Raw genomic sequence first — 22,985 nt, forward strand, 5'->3', positions numbered from 1 at the left:
TAGCAAGAGGGCAGGCAGGCCAGTTTTGTAGAAGGCGTGGGCCTAGGTGCCCAGGGGTGGCGGCCATGATAGGCCACTGCGGCCGTCCCATGGCCCTGCCATGTCTGCTGCCCTGCTCGCAGTGGCCGAGCAGCATGGAGGGATCCCGTGTCCAGTGCCCTGCGCCACGCGGTGGAGAGCCGGCTCCTGTGGGCTGGCCTGCGTGCTGGCATTGGGCTCTTGCATGGTGTCATCGGGCTCCAGCGTGCTGGCGTCGGGCTCCAGCGTGCTGGCGTCGGCCTCCTGCGGGCTGCAGGGCTGCGGGGCTGCGGGCGCGGTGCACGGGGTTGTCTGGGTGCAGCCGGCTGGCTGGCTGTTTAACCAGGTGGAAACAGCAGCTCTACGCCTCACCTCCCACCCACTGGCTCTTCCCGCTGGCTGTTTTGAGTGCGCCTGAGCGAGTGGAAACCACAGAGTGGTCCAGAGATAAATGTTCCAGAAACAGCAAAACAGTCTCGTGAAGAAAGAGCAGAGGCCTTTGGAGATCTCTTCACAAGCAGAAGAGAAGGCCATAGTGCATAGGTAGTCAAATTGTCTTTACTTATCTGAGAGATGCGCAGGTCAGGTCCACGTGGGCGCCATTTGTTGTTAAAATTTCGGAGGCTCCTGCCGGCCGGTCTAGCTTCACGGGCGGGTAACAGAGACGCGGAGACAACGGCTGGGCAGGGAAGCTGTATTTCTTTATTCAGGAACAACGATTCATAAACTAAGACAAACTAATCACCAAACAGAACTCTGCTGTCTCTTTGTGGCGGCGCAAGCACTCTCCCTTACTCTGTAACTCAGGAACCCTCCAACTCTGGAACTCTGAAACGCTCCAACTCTGTCACTCTGGAACTCTGGCGGGTTTCCTAGGGGCGGGGCCAAGCGGGCCTGCGAAATTAACTGGACTGATCTAATTCTCTTGGCGGGGGAGAACTAGAACCCAATGTAAAGCATACAACACCAATAAATAAGGATTATGATTATGATAATAATAACAATAATAATAATACCAAATAATCCTTGGTTGGCAAAACAGTTCACTTGGATAGTGTAAAGCTTTGCCATATGTGTGATCTAGGTTCAAGCCTGGCCCCCACTGCATTAGAGGACGCTTTGGTGCTCTGGCCTCTTTCATTCATCATTTCAGCCTCTTTTTCTCTGTCTCTTTCTATCTGAGAGAAAAGAAAAAGTCATACAGGAGCAATGAAGTCCCTGAAACGAGAAGAGAAAGAAAGAAAGAGGGAGAGAGAAAGGGAGCCAGGCGGTGGTGCAGCGGGTTAAGTGCATGTGGTGTGAGGCACAAGGACCGGCATAAGAATCCCAGTTTGAGCCCCCAGCTCCCCACCTGGGGGAGTCGCTTCACAAGAAGTAAAGCAGGTCTGCAGGTGTCTATCTTTCTCTCCCCCTTTCTGTCTTCCTCTCCTCTCTCCATTTCTCTCTGTCCTACCCAACAACGACAGCAATAACAACAACAATAATAACAACAACAACAACGACGATAAACAAGGGCAACAAAAGGGGAAAAATTATAAAATAAATTTTAAAAAAAAGAGAGAGGGAGAGAAAGGCCTGCTGATTTAATTGAAAACAAAGACATTTGACTTTGATACCCCATCACACTTAAACCCTTGATGTAAAAGCAATGAAACAAAGAACTAGGGTTAGTGGAATTCATAACAGATGACAACAGAACTTTTGGGTGTGGCCTGCTGCTAAAAGAGATAAAAGGATATCACTTAGCCTTTCTGGAGAAAAAAAGGAGAGACTAAGTTGAAAGACCCCTGAAGAATATTGATTTTTGAGGATAAGAACCTGAATTCTGGTTTCATTGTCCTGGTCCTATAGCTGCCTATTACCTCTTAGAATTAGACGAATAATTTGTAGAAGAATCTTACAGAAGAATTTATGAAGTGTGAGGACAAATAGCCAATACTGGAATAGTTCAAAGAGACAGTTCAGATTTTCTTGGTTATGCTCTTCAGAAGACTTATCTAGGCAATAAAACATTTTAGTCTGTTCCTTCTTGGGTTCCAGTGTGGTTCCTTAGTTGTTCATTAAGCATTTAGCCACTGATAGGAATTATGGTTTCCTGGCAGTGGGTTTACCACCAAGAGGGTAAAGGGCTGTGAGAGTGCTGTAAGCCTCCTTTTATTGGAATAGCACATATGTTTTCTTAGTCAGATAAGCAGGTTCACAACAGCCCTGAGATGCCATGAAAAGTACCTTAAACAAAACCTGGATATCTTCACTCTAGAAAACAATCATTGCTAGCTCCAAGGTAGCACAGAGTCCGAGAGCATATAGCAATTCCTTAAGGGAGGACCAGAGAGTGGCTTTCCATGAGGAGAGATTTCCATGGACTATCAAAGCATCCTGAGACTTTCTTTGTATCTGTAACTTGCTGCTGCTGATTTACCAGGTCTGATGCAAAAGACAAGCATCTGTCTATCGTGCAGAGAGAAAATGGAGTCATCTTTGCCAAATTGAAACCAGAAAAACAGCTGTTCTCTCATTAAAGGCCTTGATCTATGGTTTGCTCTCAGATATATATTTAAGGAATGCTCCAAGATGCTTCTAGGAGCATTTATGCCTGAGGCTCTGTGCTCTCAGGTTCAATCCCCACCACCACCACAAGCCAGAGTTGAGCAGTGTTCTGGCACAAAATTTAAAAAAATGAACTTACAGTTTAAACCTAAAACCATGTAAGACACAAACACAAATTTCTTTTTTTTTTAATTTCCTTTTTTTTTATGAAATGAGGTAAGGTTTTTTTTTTTTTTCATTGTTTTGGTTTTTTTGCCTCCAGGGTTATTGTTGGGGCTCAGTGCCTGCACTACAAACCCACTGCTCCTGGAGGCCATTTTTTCCCATTTTTGTCGCCCTTGTTGTTGTATTTATTATTGTTGTTGTTGGATAGGACAGAGAGAAACTGAGAGGGGAGGGGAAGACAAAGAGGGAGGGAGAAAGATAGACACCTGCAGACCTGCTTCACCACTTGTGAAGCAACCCCCCTGTAGGTGGGGAGCCGGGGACTTGAACTGAGATCCTCATGTCAGTCCATGCGCTTTGTGCCATGTATGCTTAACCTGCTGTGCTACCTCCTGGCCCCGCAAACACAAATTTCATACAGTAGACTACTCAAAATGAGAGTGCCAAAAAAGAACATTTAAGTATTTTTTTATATTAATGGACAAGGGTTAAGTAAATAGCACTTAACTAGGGTTAAGTAAATAGTTATTAAGATGGATTAAGCTTTTTAGGTGTAGAATAAGAACAAATTGAAGAATATACATAACTTTTGAGGCAAACAATGTTAGTGCAAAAAACAATGTTTTCTATAATATATATATATATATATATATATGAAGATACAAAGAAGTAGCGTGGAAGGGATATTCACAGCTGAGGTGAGTGCTTAGTTCAGGACTAAATCTCAAATAAGATGCACAAAAATTTATGCCCAGGCTTTAACACAGAGTACTTACCAACAAGAAACCTGGCTAGGCCACAGAGAAAGAAGATACTCCACATCTTGACTTAACCAAAGGTATGAGGCAAAAATATCACATACATTTAAATGAAAGGGGAAGGAGAGGAGGAAAATTGCCCTTCCCTCCCATTCAAATGCTGCCTCCTTTCCCTCTAGCAAAGATAGCTTACCTGGAAAGTGCTCTCATTTTGCTTTGCCATGACCCAGACTTGAGCCTAGTCCCACCCCCCATGTGTTATCTTTCCTGCTCTACCTGAAAAAGACAGCTCCTTGAAGACCCCCTACCAAAAAAAAAAAAAAAAAGAAAAAGAAAAAAAGAAAAATGAAGTGAAGATAGAATTCAGTTGTTGACCTGGGTTTTTGGATTATTTAAGGGACTCTTAAGCCCAAAGGAACACCCTTGTGTGACTTGTCTTACTTAATATTTACTAGTTGTAGGATCTTGTAGATAGTTCAACTGTGGAGCACAGGACATGCATGTGTAAGACCCTAGTTCAGTTCCCTGTACTAACAAATGCAGAGCTCTCACTCTTATTCATAAAAATAAATAAGCAGGGGGTCGGGCAGTAGCGCAGTGGGTTAAGCACACGTGGTGGAAAGCCCAAGGACCAGGGTAGGGAATCCAGTTCGGCCTGGCTCCCCACCTGAAGGGGAGTCACTTCACAGGCGGTGAAGCAGGTCTGCAGGTATCTGTCTTTCTCTCCCCCTCCTCTCTCCATTTCTCTCTGTCCTATCCAACAACAATGACATCAATAACAGTGATAATAATAACTGCAACGATGGAACAACCAGGGCAACAAAAGGGAAAAGATGGCCTCCAGGAGCAGTGGATTTGTGGTGCAGGCACCGAGCCCCATCAATAACCCTGAAGGCAAAATAAATAAATAAATAAATAAATAAGCATACCTATGAAAAAGTTATAAATTAACTGAATATACTGATAATTGAAATATATGTTGTTGTGTCCTTGAGACAAACATTTCCATTAAAGATAAAGGAGGAGAGGGTTCAGAGTTGACTCCATGTAAGGCAGTGTGAGTGCCTCTCCCTTTTAAAAAAGATTTATTTACTCTTTGTTTATTTGTTTCCCAGAGCACTATTCAGTTCTGGTTTATGGTGGAGAAGGGGGCTGAAGCTGGGACTTGGGAGCCTCAGGAATGAGAGTCTCTTTGCATAACCATTATGCTATCTACCCATGCCTGATTAATTTATTTGGTTGTTAAATTTTTTATCTTAATTTATTTATTGGATAGAGACAGCCAGAAATTGAGAGGGAAGGGGGAGATAAGAGAGAAAGATAGACACCTGCAGCACTGCTTCACCACTTGCAAAGCTTTCCCCCTGCAGGTGGGGACCAGGGGACTTGGGTCCTTGCACATTGTAATGTTTGCTCAGCCAGGTGCACCACCACCTGGCCCCTTATTTATTGCCTCTAGGGTTATCTCTGGGGCTTGATGCCTGCACTATGAATCCACTGCTCCTGGAGGCTATATTTTGTCCCTTTTGTTGCCCTGGTTGTTTATTGTTATTATTGTTGTTATTGCTGTTGTTGTTGTTGGATAGGACAGAGAAATTGAGAGAGGAGGGGAAGACAGAGAGGGGGAGAGAAAGATAGACACCTGCAGACCTGCTTAACCATCCATGAAGTGCCCCGAACCCCCCCCCCCGCAGGTGGGGAGCCGGGGGCTCAAACTGGGATCCTTGTGCTGGTTCTTGCACCATGTACGCTTAACCTGCTATGCTACCGCTTTACTACCACCCCACCGCCATTTATTTATTTTTATTGCCATCAGGGTTATGGTTTGGGCTCAGAGCCTGTATGATGAATCCACAGCTCCTAGTGGCCATTACCCCACCCCTTTATTTGACAAGTCAGAAAGAAATTGAGAGGGTGGTGGTGGAACGGAGAGATAGAGGAGAAAGAGAGATACTTTCAGACCTGCTTCACCACTTGTGAAGTGTACCCCCTGCATATGGGGAGGGGGGACTCAAACCTGGGTTCTTGTGTATGGTAATGTGTGTGCTTAACCATCACTGGACGGCAATGTATTTATTTGAGAGACAGAGAGATCAGAACAGTGCTCAGGTCTGGCATGTCAGAGCAGGGATTGGGCCTAGGTCTTCAGGCATGCAAGTCTGTGCTTCAACACTTAGCATCTTCCTGATCCAGAAACCCCCTCTTGTTTTCTACTGACTATTCCTATAGTGAGGGGCTCTATACCCAGCAGGGGCTCTGTACCCAGAAGGGGCCCCTCAGCTCTGATCACACTCCTCCAAATGCACACTAGCTGGGAAGCAGATGATAATGGAGGGTCTCTTATGCATTCTAAGAGGTTGGACTTCATTTTGAAGATGAAAGAGACTTACAAGGTATTATGATGAAGTAAATGATGAGATTTTTATCAGAAAGAAAGGAGTGGAGAGGAAGACCAGTTTAGAGGTAGCTTTATTTATTGGGCATCTCTGACATGCCAGGTGACTGCTAGACTTCAGGCACTGTCTGAAGAGCCTGAATGGGCTAGTTTCTTTCCTGGGAGCTTCCCTTGGACTTCAGATGGGAGAATCACCAGATTTTTTGACTTCTTAATGATAGGAGTCTCAGGAAGAGACTTTACAGAATGGTAGGAAAGGGTTCCAATGTTGGTCAGTTGATTTGATGAAGGTTTATATCTGGAATGGATCAGGAAGCTGGGTGAGCTGTAGATGCATGTTCTCAAAACATCTGACCCAGGGGTGGGCATTCTGGAGGGAGAACAGGCTTCCTCTGGGAAGAAGCAAAGGTCAAATTTGTCAATCAAAACACTTGAACATTTGGTCTTCTGTGACACAAACAGTGTAAACCCTTTGTTTGTGTTCAGATATGATCAGTGAATGGCTGATTCTTGTTATGGCTCATCCTGGTCACAGAGGCTGTGGTTGGTTTATGAAGCCATTTATGTTGAACAGGAGGTGACCAGCTCAATGCTAGGCCACTTTGCTCACAACAGTCTATCCTGGTGAGTATGTTTGTCCAGGTCTTATGGCTGGACAAACATACCCCTTCCACACACTGAGACAAACCAGCAGGACTGCCACCAGGAGGTAGGCAGGGTATCCTGGGGCCTGGGAGGCAGAAGAATCTAAAAGGCAGTGTCCCTCCATACAGCCCTTGTATGCCATTTCCATAGGGACCTCACGGGCCCGCAGAACTTAGAAATTTCAGTCTAACTGCCTCCTTCCTTAATTATTTAATGAGCACCTACTGTGTGCCAAACCAGTGCTCCCACCCCCTCATGGAAATGATAAGCAAAAAGTGCTGCTGAAAAGGGTGGAAAGGAAAAAGGGTGATGGTGGTGGTGGTGGTGTGTGGCCAGGGTTGTTCTGGCAGGGATTCCCACACTGCAATGGACTTGGAACTTGTCCTATATATCCTGTTCTTGCACTGGTTTTAATTGGGTCTGGAAGACCATCAGGCCCTCCAGATTTAAAATCTCCCCGGTTGATCTTCTGTGCAGCAGATTTTGAAAACCACAGGATTAATCTACCAGTCCTCACAGCTGGGGAATGCAGGGCCACACAGCTGTTGACTACCGAGAAGAAAGTGCTGTTGGTCACCCAACACCTATATTCAGATAAAAAACAAAACAAAAACAAAACCCAACCTAGCTAAGAATTACTGGGAGTTTACGCATCCTGAGAAGCAATCAGGAAACTTTTCGGTAGGAAAGTAGTAGTTTGTGGCACCAGGTGAAATCCTCAGATAAAAGAGTATCCGGCCCAATCAGATGATTGGAGCTCACAGTTCCCGCGAAAGGGTGCTCGACTGCCTCCACACCAGCCGCCGCTGGGCCAGGGTTCCCACGTGTGCGATCCTTCACACTGGTGTGCACATATGTGCTGCTAGAGTGCAAGCCGGTGTGCACACATGTGCCGCTAGTATGCACGGCGGTGTGCACACGTGCGCAGCTGGGGTGCACTCACTGGGCCCCGGACAAACGCTATTTCCGTTAGGAAACCCCGGTCGCCACCCGCCGCTCGCTCCCCCTTCCCGCCAGTCCCCTCCCCCGGCCGCCCCGCTCGCTCCGCCTCCCCCGTCCCCTCCCCGGGCCGCTCCTCCAGGCTCGGCTCCGCTCGCCCCTCCCTCCGTGGTGCGTGGCCGTCGCCGGCTGCGCGGGGTCGCGCTCAGCGCACGAGTCCCTTCAGCGGCCGCCCCCGGCGCGGCTGAGCTACGATGAGCCTGAGCCCCGGGGTCCCGGAGAGCAGGTGAGCGCAGCCGCGGGCCTGGGGGTCGGCAGAGGGGCGGGGCGGCGGCGGCGCCGCGTGGAGCTGCCTGGTCGCCGGCCGCTCCCGCATCCGGGTTGTGCCCCAGTTCTGGCTCCCGGCACCGCGGCTCCGCTCCCCCTTCCCCGCCCCAGCTCTGGGCTCCGGCCGCACGAACAAAGCGCGGGCCAGCAGCGACGCCATCTGCCCGCGCGGCTTCCCAAAGTGGGGTGGGGTGCCGGCGTGCCCCGAGCCCCGATTTCGTACCCCGACAGGTCCCGGCGGCACCACCTGGGGAGAGCAGGAGGCTCGGGGCCGCGCGCAGGTGCCCGCGGATGGCGGCCGCGCTCTGCTCCGAGGCCCCGCGCGCCGGGCGGGAGGCGCGTCCTGTAGGCGGCGCTGCGGACCCCTCACTCCACTCCTGCCTGCGCCCCCTGCGCCCCATCAGTGCCATGCTGTCCCCCGCCTTTGTACTTTGGCCGGGTGGATGCAGGTGCCCAGATGGGTCCAGGAGGGCAGGACTGACCGGGTCCCCCGGGAACGGCGCATTAGAGGACGCTCGAGGTCCCCGTCCTCAGGTGCCCTTGGCTCCAAGGCCTCAGCAACCCGGAGCCCCACGCCCCCCCCCCCCCCCTGGCGTCGCGAGGAGGACTTGGAGGTCGGCCCCAACTGGGTGTCCGGGTCTTTGAACACCCAACTCGCAAATTGCTGAGAGCAGGATTATTTCTCTTAATCCCGCCCCCCCCCCCCCAAACACACATACACTGTGGGACGGACTGTGTGTCTGTGCACTGAAGACTCGAGGTCAACATTCCCATCCAAAGACCCTTTAAAAACAAGCCCTCCATGAGGAGCTGGCTTGGGTGCTCTAATGGTATCGTGGAGCCTTTTTGAGAAGAAGACCTTTTTTTTTCATTCTCTTTTCTTTTCTTTTTTCTTTAAAAAACCAAACAAACCAAAAACTGTTGCAGTCAGGAAGTCAGGCAGGAAAAGCAATATGTTGATTTTGTGTTCGGTTACTTGTCCTTGGGAGAGAACTACAGGAGGACATGAGAACTGAGTCCCCTGGGAGGGAATACCAACAGCCTTTCTTTTGAGGCATCTACTTAACAGCGAGGCATGAATGTTCTTACTAAAGCGAATTTTGCGTAAAATTATGCGTTAAATTATGTCTAAAGTAAAGATCTCTCCCTCCAACACAAGTAAGGTATTGGATGGAAAACCATAATAATGGGATATTCGTATACTCACAGACACCAGCAGCGCTAACCTGGGGACTGTTCAGTGTCTGGACCACTTGCCCTCCTGGTGCGTCTTTGAACTGCAGCTCTGTCCTCTCCATCATTTATTTCCTAACCTGCACCTGGGAGCTGGTCTCCTAAGGGACTTGTGGCTCATGCCTCACTGAGAGATCCAGGGTGGCAACAAAGTCCTCACAGCTGTGTCAGACCTGGGCATTCTCAGCAAACTATAGCGCCCACAGGTGTTTGCTACTGTTGCTTGCCATTTTTAGTGACTGTGCAGAATGCCACTGATACTTAGTCCCACATTTTTGGACATTTAACTATTTACCACAGATTTTTTTAATTACCAAGGGATAAGAGTCTCTAACCAGAACATTTGATCTGTCATTTATGTATCAAATGAATATTGTTTTTGTTTGTCTTTTGTGCAGACTATCAGTCAGTGTGTTGAATGCTAGGAATCTGGAACCCATAGCTGTCTATACAAACTATAGAAATGATCCCTGAAAGTATAGTCTTTCATAGCTGCCTATACAGAACACTCACATCTACATGCACAGCACTGCAGAGCGATAAACCCATCAGTCCTGGTGCATATCAGAAGCTGGCTCAGAGGGGTTCTGTTCTACTGATGCGGGTTAGGGGGCAGGGAAGGAAGGAGCTCAGTTATGCTTGATGGGCTCTATTACCTGATGATTTGAACCAGGAAACAAGTGGAGAGGGCTTGCAAGGATCATGCTGGAAAGAGAGTTCTGGATCCACTTCATTGCTAGAGAAACACATTATGATGGTTATTCTAGAGATTTTTATGCACTTGTATGAAATTCACATTGGTTTATAAAATGTTTCTTATTTCCTTTTTCTAGTGATGATCACAATGCTGTTTCAGAAGGAAAAGGTATGGCTTTCCAAGTCCATGCTGAGATACTGAAATATTCACTTTTAGAATAGTGTTCATTTTACTTATTGGGTACAATTGCTTTTTTGTGTTCATGCATTCTCACATTTACAGAAATAGGAATGTATTGAAATAATCATTGGGTTAGGCTATTGTTATAATAATGGTAAATTTAACTCTAGTATGTATAGGGATGCATTTTTCCAATTTGTCTGTTCTCTTTATCCCCCACCATGACTGTCACCCTGAGGCTGATTGCTCTCTGGAGGTTAGTCCCAGGACCACTACAACATTAGCTGGTGCACTTGACTTAGGAAGTCCTTAGTTAATTGTTGGACTGCTGTCTTACTTTTGCAAGTTCTCTGCCCCTCTCAGAGTTTACTATTTCCACATGGAACAGTAATTGTCAACCAAGTGTCTTGGTTCAGCTTTCATGCAGATGTACAGTTTGGCAGGTGTGTGTAGTTGTCTGTCCGCTCATGCTAGCTGGGCTTCTCTAACTTGGTGCGCCACCAGAACCTGACCTGCAAGAAACATACCTGTCTTAGCTTTTGCCTGTTTCTGCTCACCCCGCACCCTTCAGTCAGATGTGCTGAATACTTTGGCATTTCAGTGATTGCTCTAGTGCACAGTGCTCCCTGCTTGGCTGTCTGTGGACTCAGGAGCTGTTTACTGGGGCATAGATTTTTCTCCGATTTCTGTAGTGTGCCAGTCACAGGACTCTTAAGTGGACTCTTAAGTCAGTGTTCATAAGATTTAATGAATATAGGGGATTAGTCTGCCAATACCTGGGCCCCTACTCTCCAGCCAGTGCAGATTTCTCCCACTAGTTCTCCATCCTCAGAACTGGTTTTTGGTGCCTAATTGAGTTTGCCACACAAGAATGGGGACATGGCAAACCAAGGAGACTCTCCTCTCCAGAAACACCCTGGCTTTAGTGGACACTGTTGGCAACTCCCACCTATATTTTTAATTTTCATCATGTAATCTTTTTCTGAGTCTCCCTTACAGTCTACATTCCATGGCCACCTGCCCCAGTTAGACTTCTGTCATTATTCCCATCACTGCAGTAGTTACTTCCTATCAAAGTGCAACTGTCCTGGACTCCAGTCCCTCCAGTGTCCACTAACACATGGTGACTCCAGGGCCAGTGTGGCCATGTGTCCTGTGACTCCCTGAACTCCTGTCTTTTTCTGTGGGAGAAGCATCCTGACACCTAATTGTATTCAAGGCTTTCCTGGCCACCTTACCTCATCTGCCCAACCCTCTAGAGTTACCACACTGAGTTGCTGACAGTTGTTCACCAGATAGAGAGTTAACTAGGGAAGGACTTTGATTCTTTGACATAATAATGCCATTGTCTGTCTTTCAGTTACAAAATCTAAAGCCAAGTGCTCCCCCACCCCCCTTTCTGGAGTCAAATGACTTAATTGGTAGGGATCTTTGTAGGGAAGTGCTGAGCTGGTCAAACAGAAAAGCAATAAAACTCCTCTGGCACCAAATCCAGTGATGAATAGGGAACCATAGGGAACCAAGCAAGTGTAATTGTGACTTTCTGTCCTCCCTCTACTAGAAAAGACTGAGGCTTCTTGGTGTGGATATTTATTTGGTATTACTGGGCCTTCACTACTTGAAGGTTGGCTTTTTCAGATAGAGAGGAAGAGGGAGAGACAACACAAGAAGAAACACCATAGCACTAAAGCTTCCTTCAGTGCTGTAGGACTCCTGTGTGGTGGGATGGGGCTCAAACTTGGGTAGTGCTCACAGCAAAGCAGGCATCCTTCTGGTGAGCTATCCTGCTGCTTGAGATTCAGCTTATTTTGCCATGGTAGCTGTATCATAGTTGATGTGCAAAGCTGCTTTGGGCCTAAAGAGGTGATATGATTTATAGTGGATGATCCCTCCGTTGCTAGTCACTACTACAAAAGTAAACATGGTGTTTTATTTTGCACTATTAACCTTTACTTCTTTTTCCAAATTTAGATTGCCCTAGCCCCAACCTAGACATATCAAAGGACTCTAAGTCAGGTAAGAGATATGATTAATACTTGTAAATGCCCAAATGAAGTGTTTACAAAATAGCTAGTTGGTTTATCTTTCTGCTTTACTTCAAGTACATTGAGAGAAAGATAGGGAATCTCATCTTTCTACATGAGTCATATTTTTGGTTTTCTGATTCCTCTCCCTAGTGAGAGCAGTGATGTTAAGATCTGAGGGGTGACCCTTGCACTCTGCCCACCCCCCCACACACACACTTCCACTCCATGCTACTGGTAACTCAAAACAACCTATAAGAGTAAAAACTAAAGTTGTTATGATTAGAAGAAACAATTTTTTTAAAATAAAGAAATAAAAAAAAAAGTTTTTTTTTTTAATCCCAGGGGCAGGCTGCTTAGGGGCTGATTCAGACAAGATCTGTTCTATAGTTCCAGACTCCTAGGGGAAGCAGCAGGACAGCAAGTGGCAGGAGTTGGTGAGGCCTTCATTCCACACTCATCACATTCATGGAGAATCTGAAGGGAAACAGGTGTTTTAAATTGGTTCTTCTGAGGATTGATGTATAAATATATATAAAATCATTTCCATAAATATGTATAGAATGTATGTATATGTAAAATAGATAATTCTAAATGAGAGTAAAATTCTGTAGAGGAGTAAATATCACTCAGAAAAACTGCTCATAACAACTGTTGTTATTGTTCTCATTATTATCCTCAAATCTCCCTCCTCCATGTGGCTGTTGCCAGTCTCTGGTTCTGACATGTGTAAGGAAGAGATCTGAGAGTAGGACAGTAACTTTGATTGTATTAGACAGCCCATGTATTTGCTCACTGATTGCCCGCCTGAGTGGCGTGTGAGGGAGAAGGTGTGAAGGCGCAATGGGAGTGGAAGGGAGGTGATGACCTTGGCCAGACTGTGCCTGGTGTTTCTGTGGTTGGTAGGGGAGATCCAGAGCCCTGGAGGTGGAATGGGACTCCAGATTGGGAGTGAGTGGAATGTCCTATCTGGGGTAGGGAAGAGGCTAGGAGGGCAAGAGGGGAGTATAGAAGAGGGGGAGGCCAGTGGGGCACAGGGGAGTAGGAGCATGAGGCCAGTGCTAGGGTGCCTTGTAGGAGCCATGGATACAGCATTTCCAGACCTTTGGGGGCAGGAGGGATAAGGGTCCCTTCTTTTTAAAATCTTTTATTTATTGATTATTGAATAAAGACAGAGAAATTGAGAGGGAAGGGGGGATAGGGAGGGAAAGAGACAGAGTCCTATAGCCCTGCTTCACCACTTGGGAAGCTTTCCCCTTGCAAGTGGGGACCAGGGGCTTGAACCTAGGTCCCTGTGCATTGTAATGTGAGTACTGAACCAAGTGCATCACTGCCTGGCCCAGGTGAGGGTTTCTAACTGGAATGGTTCAACTGGCCAGTTACAGCAGGGTGTGGTGGGCAACTGAGTTCCTAGAGACTGCTTGTTTAGAGTAGTTGGATATGGGCAGCATTTGTCCTGTGCATCAACGAAAGTGGCATCCACACCCAAGAATTCTGAAACCGTCCTTGAACATGTGCCCTTCTGGATGCACAGGTGTGAGATAGGCTGAGTGACACCCAGAGAAGGTGATTTTGCAGCCAAATATTATCCCAGCTCATATTTCAAAGATGGGAGTCTACCTTACCTATCGACAGAGGAGAATTAGCTCCCTACCATGGGGATCAGATGAGTTTCGACTTAGTGAAAGAGAGTTGAAAAGAAGAGGAGTAGGGTCTGTTTCGTAACATATCCTTCACCCTCTGTGTGTGTGTTTTTTCACTTAGGAGAGGACAGCGTGTCGGAGAGCAGTTCTGAGAGTGATTCTGGTGAGTGACGAGGTGGGCTTTTCTTTAATCTCAGAGTTCAGTGGAATGATTTTAAAGGCTGGGAGGGCAACAGCACTTACATGGCTTGAGGACATGAATTGTTAGCTCGTTTTTGTAAAGACGTGCTTATAGGGTAAGTCATTTCTAGTTGGCAAGCAAAGTGGCAAAACAGGATGAGCTGAGGAAGAAAGGCAGGAAGCGGTTGCTATTGGCAAGAGGCAGACATTGCTCTCATCTGCTGCAGCCTGTGTTTCCCCTGAGTTATACTTCACCATGTGACAAATCTGACTTGCACTCTTTTCTTCTTGTAGATAATGGGGAGCCTAACCCAGAAACAACAAGTGAGTATTTCCTTCCTTTGAACTTTCTATGTGTCTGTGGTTGGGAGGAAGTATGCTTGCTTTGGGATTTAAAAGTAGGAGGATCCTTGTTCATTATCTCTTTTGGTACAAAATTAAGTGAAACCTCAGGGGACTTGTAGACATCCTGACACCTTGAGCTACTGAGCCCATGACTGAAGGGCTGTGTTCTTGCTTTGTCTTGAGATGCCAGGTGTGCTGTGGTTTCCTGAGGGGAACAGATTGAAGCTTGAAGCTGTGCGCAATATGCAGTGTAGCCTCGGCTGGGTGGCCTGCCTTCCTTCTTGTCACTGCTCACAGTAGTCTTAGGATGAGCTACTGCAATGTTGTGTCATTTGTGGCTTAAAGTTCCTGGTTTGCTCTTCTGGCTGTTTGTGAACAACTTGGCTATGAAAACAACTTAAGGACACAGGCTCTTGATATAAAAGATGGTGTTTGTGAAGTTTTGTGAGTGACTAAGCTTATATTTTTAACTGATGTTACTTCACTGAAAGCTTTCCCCTAGTTCTTAAGAGTATGATCTGCTTGGGGACATAAATACCTTAGTGTGGCTTCAGAGGATTCCGTTGTAATATTTCTAAATACATGAGCTCTTTAAATTCAGAAGCCTCTCTGTGTTTAATCTAAGTCTGTCTGTAGCTGCCTGGTGGGGCACTTGTGAAGGTGATTGTGAAACCTTTGAATGGTGGTGTGTGTGGACAAGAACCTGTCTTTGTCTCTGAATCCCCATCCTGGATTAGATACCAAGGGAAAATGTGCCCCAGCCCTCCTGCTCCACGCCCTTATATACATTGTGGATTTTTTTTTTTAAATCTTCAACATGCATGCCTCGATGGATTGGGCTAGACTAGAGACGAAAAGAGAAAGCTATATAGTGGAATCATTGTTACCCCTGACTGCCACTTGTGTAGATTTTAGAGGCACCCAAGAGGCCTGGTGTTTTGTGTTTTTTTTTGTTTGTTTTGTTTTGTTTTCCAAGTTCATTTGTATCAGCTCTCTAGATTCCACATATGCGTGAAACCATCTGGTAGTTGTCTTTCATCTCTACTTATTTTGCTAAGCATAATCACCTCCAGTTCCATCCAGTTTGTCTTAAAAGACATCTTTTTTTTTTTTATTGCAAAGTAGTATTCTATGGAATATATACCTCATAACTTCTTTAGCCAGTTATCTGATAGTGGGTATTTAGGCTGCTTCCACTCTTTGGCTATTGTGAAAATTCAGCTATGAACATAGGGAGCTTATGTACCTCCTACTTAGTGGATAAATGCCTAAGAGTGATAGATTTAGGGAGTCGGGCTGTAGCGCAGCGGGTTAAGCGCAGGTGGCGCAAAGCACAAGGACCGGCATAAAGATCCCGGTTCGAACCCCGGCTCCCCACCTGCAGGGGAGTCGCTTCACAGGCGGTGAAGCAGGTCTGCAGGTGTCTATCTTTCTCTCCTCCTCTCTGTCTTCGCCTCCTCTCTCCATTTCTCTCTGTCCTATCCAACAACGACAACAACAATAATAACTACAACAATAAAACAACAAGGGCAACAAAAGGGAATAAATAAAAAAAAATAAAATATTTAAAAAAATTTTTAAAAAAAGAGTGATAGATTTGGCATTTTCTGTGAGTGGTGAGGATACTTGCTTATATCTGTAGCCCAACTGGATGTTGGTGGCCCTGCCTTCCCCTCAGGCCATTCTCTCTGTGAAAGGCTGGTTGTTCTCCTAGCCAGGAGAGAAAGAGGCACTCTCCTCCCACCTCCATTCTCAGTGAGATGTGGTATGATGTTCTGGGCTGTCTGGCTGCTCTCCAGCCTATTTGCTTCTTCATGAGCCTAGTCTTGGGGTCACTTGCCTCATGGACTGGAGAGTAGCTGTGGTTTACACATTGGGAATAACTGCCTTAATTTCCCTCCTGTGGCTGGTTGCCTGTGCTTGCTAGTTGGTTGGGATTCTATAGCTTCCTTTTTTCTCTGCTAAGTAGACAAACTGCCTGCTTACACAGACTTTTACACTCATCCTGGTTGGAATCTGCCTATACCCAGATGTGAATTACCTTCTTGCTTCTAAGTTCTCTGTACTCCCCGGTGGGCTGATCCCACCATCTCTGGCAGAGTCTAGTCCCCACCAGGCCACCCTTCTTTGGGCCTCAGCGCTCCAGTTGAGCACTGGTGGGGGTTTAGAATGAGTGAAGGGTGGCCCATGACCTTGTGTCCTGAGTTCTTCCTGTCTCCATAGATGGGGATCTAGGAGAGTCTTCTGCTGAGGAAGCTTCTGCTCAGGGTAAGATGGAGTAGTGCACTTTTCTCCTTGTTTCCTAGGGATCTCCTGGCACTGGTGGTGGGGAAAGAAAGGCTAAGGAGAGTGGGTGGTCTCCAGGTAGAAGGTCAGATACAGACAAGTGGAAACTGAGAGGCTCTTTCAGATTAGTTTTCATGCGTTACAGTGGGACTCACAAGCATGATCATGAATCATGTGTTACCCAACCCCCTCATGGAAGTGTTTCACATTCATGTTTCATGTTCCTGTGGGTTATGAAGTGGAGGCGGGTGCTTAGTAGTCACAGTTTGCCCTGTGTGGTGGCTGTGCGATGCTGTCTTTTACAGCTGAGGAGTGGGAGGAGAAGGAGCTGCCCACGCATTATCTAAATTCAGGTGTGAATTTACACATTCCAAAATAGTCCTTTAGCTATCATTCTTGTTGAGGAACTTGTGCTTTTGAACTTTTTAACATGGGCCTACTGTGTACATGGAAAAGATCACTCAGATAAGTACTTCTGTTTCTCTGTTCTTTAGAATTTAGTAAAATCCAGTCTCAGTGTGAACACTGCAATGCTGAAAATGTAAGTATCTTTCAGTTATAAAACATGATTTTCCTAATTTGCTTTAGGAAAACAGCATGACATTGAATATCACCTACTGATGTATTTTATATTTGTACTTTTTCTCCAGAAGCACCATGAGCAGGTGACTCCCAGGCTCCTTGCCCGGGGACAGTTTTTGTAAGTAAATGTGAATACGAGAGACTTAATATTATCAGTAATTTTTTTTTAAAAAAAAAAACAATGTGACCTTATTTGGATTTAGGGTATTTTTATTTTATTTTTTAAAGATTTATTTAAAAAAGTTTTTTTTGGGAGTCGGGCGGTAGCGCAGCGGGTTAAGCGCAGGTGGCGCAAAGCACAAGGACTGGAGGAAGGATCCCGGTTTGAGCCCCCAGCTCCCCACCTGCAGGGGAGTCGCTTCACAGGCGGTAAAGCAGGTCTGCAGGTGTCTGTCTTTCACTCCCCCTTTCTGTCTTCCCCTCCTCTCTCCATTTCTCTCTGCCCTATCCAACAACAATGACATCAATAATAACTACAACAATAAAACAACGGCAACAAATAAATAAATAAATATAAAAAAATTAAAAAAAAATTTTTTTTGCCTCCAGGGTTATTGCTGGGACTCAGTGCCTGCACTACAAATCCACTGCTCCTGTCAGCCATTTTTTCAGTATTTTTGGATAGGACAGAGAGAAACTGAGAGGAGAGAGAGAAAGATAAACACCTGCAGACCTGCCTTACTGCTTGTGAAGCGACTCCCCTGCAGGTGGGGAGCTGGGGATCCTTGTGCGGGTCCTTACACTTCATATTATGTGCGATTAACCTGGTGCACCACCAACCAGCTCCTAAAGATATATTTATTTAATGAGATTATGAGCTTGGCAGATAGACAGATAAATATAACACAAGCATCACTGTGCGCAAGTGATGCGAAAGATTGAACTATCTTGGGGCCTCAGTCATGCAATTCCAGGGCTGTTCTATGACACCTCCTCCTGGACTGTTTTTTGTTTTTTTTTAATATTGGTTAAGGTTTGTTAGGAGAAAACAAGAGAGGGTGAGTAAAGCAGCATACTGGGGATTGAACCTGTGGCCTTTAGAATCTCAGCTATGCAGCTTGGTGCTCTAGCAGGCTGAGATGTCCTTACCAGTAATATATATATATATATATATATTTGAACTGGAGCACCACTCCATTTGAGCTACTGGTGGTGCTGGGGATTAAACCAATGGCCTCAAGTGCAAGTTCTGTTGTTGAGTTTCCACTGTGCTAGCTCCCTAGCCCAGCACTTTATGACATAAAAATACAGTAGGGGAGACCAAACAGCATAGCTAATGTAATACATCTTAAGTAGTTACTTGGCTTGTCTGTTCTTTGTAACAGTGCTTCTTTGTAGTGTTTTAGAGTTCCCTTTACTTTTTGTTTGAATGAAATTGTTTTGAGTTAAACAATTGTAAGACATCCTTCCCTAGCCAAAGGCTAAGTAGGACAAACATCAATCTGTTTTATCTGTCCACTGCAGACTGAAGGTGGACTCAGAGGGAACATACCAGTGCTCGGAAACTGGCCTGATATTCGAGGTTACCAGAAAAGTCGACATCAAGTACTGCATTTTGTCCTGGAGCAAATACGCAGACCTGGTTGTGAAGCCCTGGGTGGTGGGAGGGCCCTTGTTTGATGTGAAGTGTGACCCAGCCAGCCTCACCTCCATCCAGTTTCCGCACTCCCTCTGCCTGGGGCGTAAGTACTGGTAGCTAGAAGAGTGATGTGTGTGTGTGTGTGTGTGTGTGTGTGTATACACCTGATACCAGAGATGCTGATTTTTGCTCTCATGTTTTGATAGGCCATGATACCAATATGACGTTCAAAGTCTTCCATGTGAAGAGCTCTGGAGCCTCATTAGAGTACACGGTGGACCATTCTGCAACCCACGTGAAGTGGCGTGTGAGCTCACTTTCTCCCGTGGGGCCCGTCATTCAGAGCGAAGAAGCTATATTCCACCATGGAGCTGTGATCCTCTACAAAGTCATTGACCACAACCCATCCTTGTCTTTTCGTGTGTACATAGCAACCAATAATGAGTCCTTCATCAAGGTAAAGCCTGTGAGGAGGGAATGAGTGAGACTTTGTGTTGATTGTCACACCCTACTTGATCTAAGTGTCCCCCCAACAATAGTCTCATCTGGCTCTGACCTGTGGGGGCTGTGAAGTCACAGCCTGGTTGTGTGCAGGTCCTTGATTCATATGACGCCTGTACCTGACAGCAGATGGGGAAGTAGCTCTCCTAAGAGGCAAGCAAGCCTGCCATCTGTTCCCTGCAGCCTTGCTACTTAGAATGTCATCTGGGTCCAGGACCTGCAGCCATGGTGCCAGCTAGGAGCTCATAAGATTTCTCTCAGTTCCCCAGCATACCCACCACCACTACCTACCCACCACACCTTGAATTGAGCCTGTGTGAGTCAGGAAGGTGGTCCAGACCTGTCTTCTGGGAAGCCTGTGCTCACAGGTGCGCTGCTTTCAAGGTACATCCCTCATGGCTGTAGTATATTCATGGGGTACACTGCTCACAGGATACTCTGGGATGTTTGATTCTTTGCGTCAAGTGTAAGGTGCTTGGTGTTTCTTCATCAGAGCTCCTTGAGGATGGTGGACTTCCTGGTTTACTCCTTTTAGGGCAAGTGTTTGGATGAAAATTGACCTAAGGTTCTGGGTTTCACAGCAGCAAAAATTATACAGTGCCTGTTGTGGTCAAGGTGGGAGACCGGAGGGAGGGAATTTTTAAGTTCATAATGGAGCCACTTTTCTAAAATTTAGATGGATACTGTGATGTTTAACTCATTTTCTGAGAGTCTGTAGTTGAGGACAGGGTGGTGAGGAGTTCTTACTTACCTTCAGTGTGGCCAGCGGAGGGAGAAATGGAAGGGTCGACGTCATCAGCATGAGCTCTATAGCTAAGCACACCAGTGACTAAGTTAGAGGTACCAAGGAGACATTACAGTGGTTATGCAAAAGACATTCTAAGGTCCCAGATTCAATTCCGCATGACCCACCATAAGCCAGAGTTCCTTTGGTGTTTGTCTGTCTCCCTCTCTTTCATTTAAATAAATAAATATTTTTAAAGGATTTATAAGAACAAGAAAGAACTTACATTGAACTCTTCCAGTGTTTTTCATTTCTATTATTTTCATGGCTTCAGATATAAGTTACAATGCTTGCAAGTTAGCCACATAAAGTTTAAAAAACTTGAGTAACAGGATTTTAGATTTTTTTTTTTTTTTTTTTTTTTTGTCTCCAGGGTTATTGCTGGGGCTCAGTGCCTGCACCATGAATTTACCACTCCTGGGGGCCATTTTTCCCATTTTGTTGCCTTTGTTGTTGGTGGTGGTGTTATTGTTTTTATAGCTGTTGTTGGATAGGACAGAGAGAAATCAAGAGAAGAGGGGAAGACAGAGAGAGGGAGAGACAGACACCTGCAGACCTGCTTCACTGCCTGTGAAATCACCCCCCTGCAGGTGGGGAGCCAGTGGCTCAAACCTGAATCCTTGTGCTGGTCCTTGCACTTCGTGCCATATGTGCTTAACCCGTTGCACTACCGCTCAGCCCCTAGATTTTAGACTTTTTTTTTAAGAAGATGAAAATATGCTTCCTATATAAATCCCATTATTCTGGAATCTAATCTTCAAAGTGATATAAATTATAAACAACACAGATTTGGAATAAGTACTAGTATTCAGTAAATAAACATATATATATATATATGTTGGTATGTGTGAACTTAATCAGTTATAATGTCATCATCCACCACACTGATTGCTTCAGCTGATGTAAAGAGAGGACCCTTGGAGCATTGCAGAGCTTGCCTGCCTAGGGCAGGATGCTCTTCCTGTTTGAGGTTTTATTTTTACTTCTTGGCTTGAAATTTTCCTCTGTCTGCAGATAACCCACATCTCCTGTTCAGCTGCACAGCTGCTTTTCAGAGTAGCCTCTAGGGGCATTCTGATGCACAGCCTCCCTGGACCACACAGAGGGATGGCTGTGAGCTAGTGTGGTCAACATGGGAAGAAGCACAGTATATGGAACCTATTTGCATTGAAATCTTTTTTTTTTTAAATTTTTTATTTATAAAAGGAAACATTGACAAAACCATAGGATAAGAGAGGTAGAACTCTACACAATTCCCACCACCAGATCTCCGTATCCCATCCCTTCCCCTGATAGCTTTCCTATTCTTTAACCCTCTGGGAGTATGGACCCAAGGCCATTATGGTGTGCATAAGGTGGAAGGTCTGGCTTCTGTAATTACTTCCCTGCTGAACATGAATGTTGATAGGTCGATCCATACTCCCAGTCTGTCTCTCTCGTTCCCTAGTGGGGAAGGGATTTGGGGAAGTGGAGCTTCAGGACACATTGGTGTGGTTGTCTGTCCAGGGAAGTCTGGTCGGCATCATGCTAGCATTTGGAACCTGGTGGTTGACAAGAGAGTTAACATACAAAGCCAAACAAACTGTTGACCAATTATGGACCTAAGAGCTGGAATAATGCAGATGAGGAGTTGGGGGGGGTCCTCCATTTTGTAGCTAGCTAGTAGGCATATTTTAGTTAAATTCCAAAGGGCCTGTGGCTATACTAGGTTTTTTTTTTCTTTCTTTTTCTTTTTGCCCTTGAGCCTGAAATCTGATATGCCAGTGGATTCAAGTTATTGTCTGGGGAGATGATGTCATGGCTGGAAAAAGGACCAGAAAGCTGGATCAGGGAAGAGAGTAGCTCCCTAATATGGGAAAGGAGTATAAATATTGTTGACTGTAAACCTCATCGATTTGATGTGATCTGGGGCTCATAATTAGCTTAGGATCCTATGTGACCTCTGCATCCCTGTAGATCTGAGCTCACATTCTGTGGTCATGAGTAGGAACATTCCAAGCTGCCCCAATATCAACCCATCTTCCTCAGGTGTAGCATAGAGTATGTTGTCCATCCTCCCTTCGGAAGATGGAACATTCTCTACCATTGTTGATCCAAGTTGAGGGCAATGTCCTATGGGGCCCACAAAGGGGTCTACTGTGTTGTTCCTGATAGAAATGACCGGTGACAATGGAGAGGGATTTTTTCGAGGTCTAGGCTCATCAAGTCTGTTTGGGAATCTCAGGACTCCCTGATTAGGGCCCCAGCTGATGGAGTGGCCTGATAGTGACTAAAGAGTCATTGTTACTATATTGCATTGAAATTTTTGCTTTCTCTTTGGTGGTGAGCTAGCAATCCATACATGTGTAATGCTGTTTCAGTTCTTAGATCCTGTGGAAGTGAATTGTTGTTGTCACACAGGGCCTCTGTGTTGCTTTTGGTGGTACTGCTTTTGTAGGTTGTTTGAGGATTTGGGGCCTGAAGTATGGTTGCATGTTGGGTTTGGGAAGCACTGTGGAACCACCCCTGATATTGAACCAAGAGACAGATTCCATGGTCTGCTTGTTGTGTACTTGCACCTTTTTTTTTTTTTTGGTTGTTATTGGGGCGTCATTGCTCCAGATCAATTTTTTTTTCTTTTTCAGATAGGAGATACAGAGACAGAGATACAGGGAAGTGGGGAAGATAACATAGTACTGAAGGCTCTTTTGGTATGGTGGAGGCTGGGCTTGAACCTGAGTCACATGCATTTGGCCAAAGCGGCTGCTCTTATCCAGCTCCTCTCTCTCTCTCTCATACAAACACATATTCTCTCTCTCCCTCTCTCTCTCTCTCTCTCTCACACACACACACACACACACACACACACACACACACACACACACACACACACTGCTGTTGCTGATGAATCTCAACCAAAGCCTGTTTCTACCTTTAGGATATTTCCAAGTCTGTAAAGCACTCCTCTAAAAAATTCATGAAAATTGACAAGCCTCCTGTTTGCCAGAAGTTGTTGCAGAATGGAAGGAAATACAGACTGATCAGTGAGCCTGAAGCTGAGATCACCCCTGAGGTATGTATCTAGAGCCATTGTGGATGGCAGGATAGATGAATCTATCTTAGATAATAGTATTTTGGTGGTTGGAGAGGTGGCTCAGATGGTGGAGTGCATTTC

The 22,985-nt window shown here is 45.8% G+C and overlaps 2 protein-coding genes across 5 annotated transcripts in view; one reads left to right on the forward strand and one right to left on the reverse strand.

Annotated features, from left to right (window-relative positions):
• The first annotated feature begins 7,596 nt into the window (after positions 1-7,596).
• LOC107522575 (NACHT, LRR and PYD domains-containing protein 1b allele 5-like) overlaps positions 7,597-22,985 on the forward strand; it is a 32,056-nt gene continuing 16,667 nt past the window's right edge. Inside the window, exons 1-12 of one of the 4 annotated variants that reach the window (XM_016188552.2) lie at positions 7,597-7,756; positions 9,864-9,895; positions 11,879-11,923; positions 13,696-13,737; positions 14,049-14,078; positions 16,323-16,367; positions 16,691-16,738; positions 16,880-16,926; positions 17,036-17,085; positions 18,432-18,649; positions 18,753-19,003; positions 22,749-22,883. In XM_016188552.2, the coding sequence (XP_016044038.1) occupies positions 7,725-7,756; positions 9,864-9,895; positions 11,879-11,923; positions 13,696-13,737; positions 14,049-14,078; positions 16,323-16,367; positions 16,691-16,738; positions 16,880-16,926; positions 17,036-17,085; positions 18,432-18,649; positions 18,753-19,003; positions 22,749-22,883 (975 nt within the window). In that variant the 5' untranslated portion in view covers positions 7,597-7,724. The remainder of the gene's footprint in view (positions 7,757-9,863; positions 9,896-11,878; positions 11,924-13,695; positions 13,738-14,048; positions 14,079-16,322; positions 16,368-16,690; positions 16,739-16,879; positions 16,927-17,035; positions 17,086-18,431; positions 18,650-18,752; positions 19,004-22,748; positions 22,884-22,985) is intronic. The other 3 variants (XM_016188553.2, XM_060197580.1, XM_060197581.1) reach the window with 3 other exon arrangements.
• Positions 21,126-22,985, reverse strand: part of IL12A (interleukin 12A) — a 30,804-nt gene continuing 28,944 nt past the window's right edge. Inside the window, exon 7 of the mRNA XM_060197585.1 lies at positions 21,126-21,372. Coding sequence (XP_060053568.1) covers positions 21,307-21,372 — 66 coding nt within the window. The 3' untranslated portion in view covers positions 21,126-21,306. The remainder of the gene's footprint in view (positions 21,373-22,985) is intronic.

Source organism: Erinaceus europaeus, chromosome 9 (genome assembly GCF_950295315.1).
Source record: "Erinaceus europaeus chromosome 9, mEriEur2.1, whole genome shotgun sequence".
NCBI classification, from domain to species: domain Eukaryota; kingdom Metazoa; phylum Chordata; class Mammalia; order Eulipotyphla; family Erinaceidae; genus Erinaceus; species Erinaceus europaeus.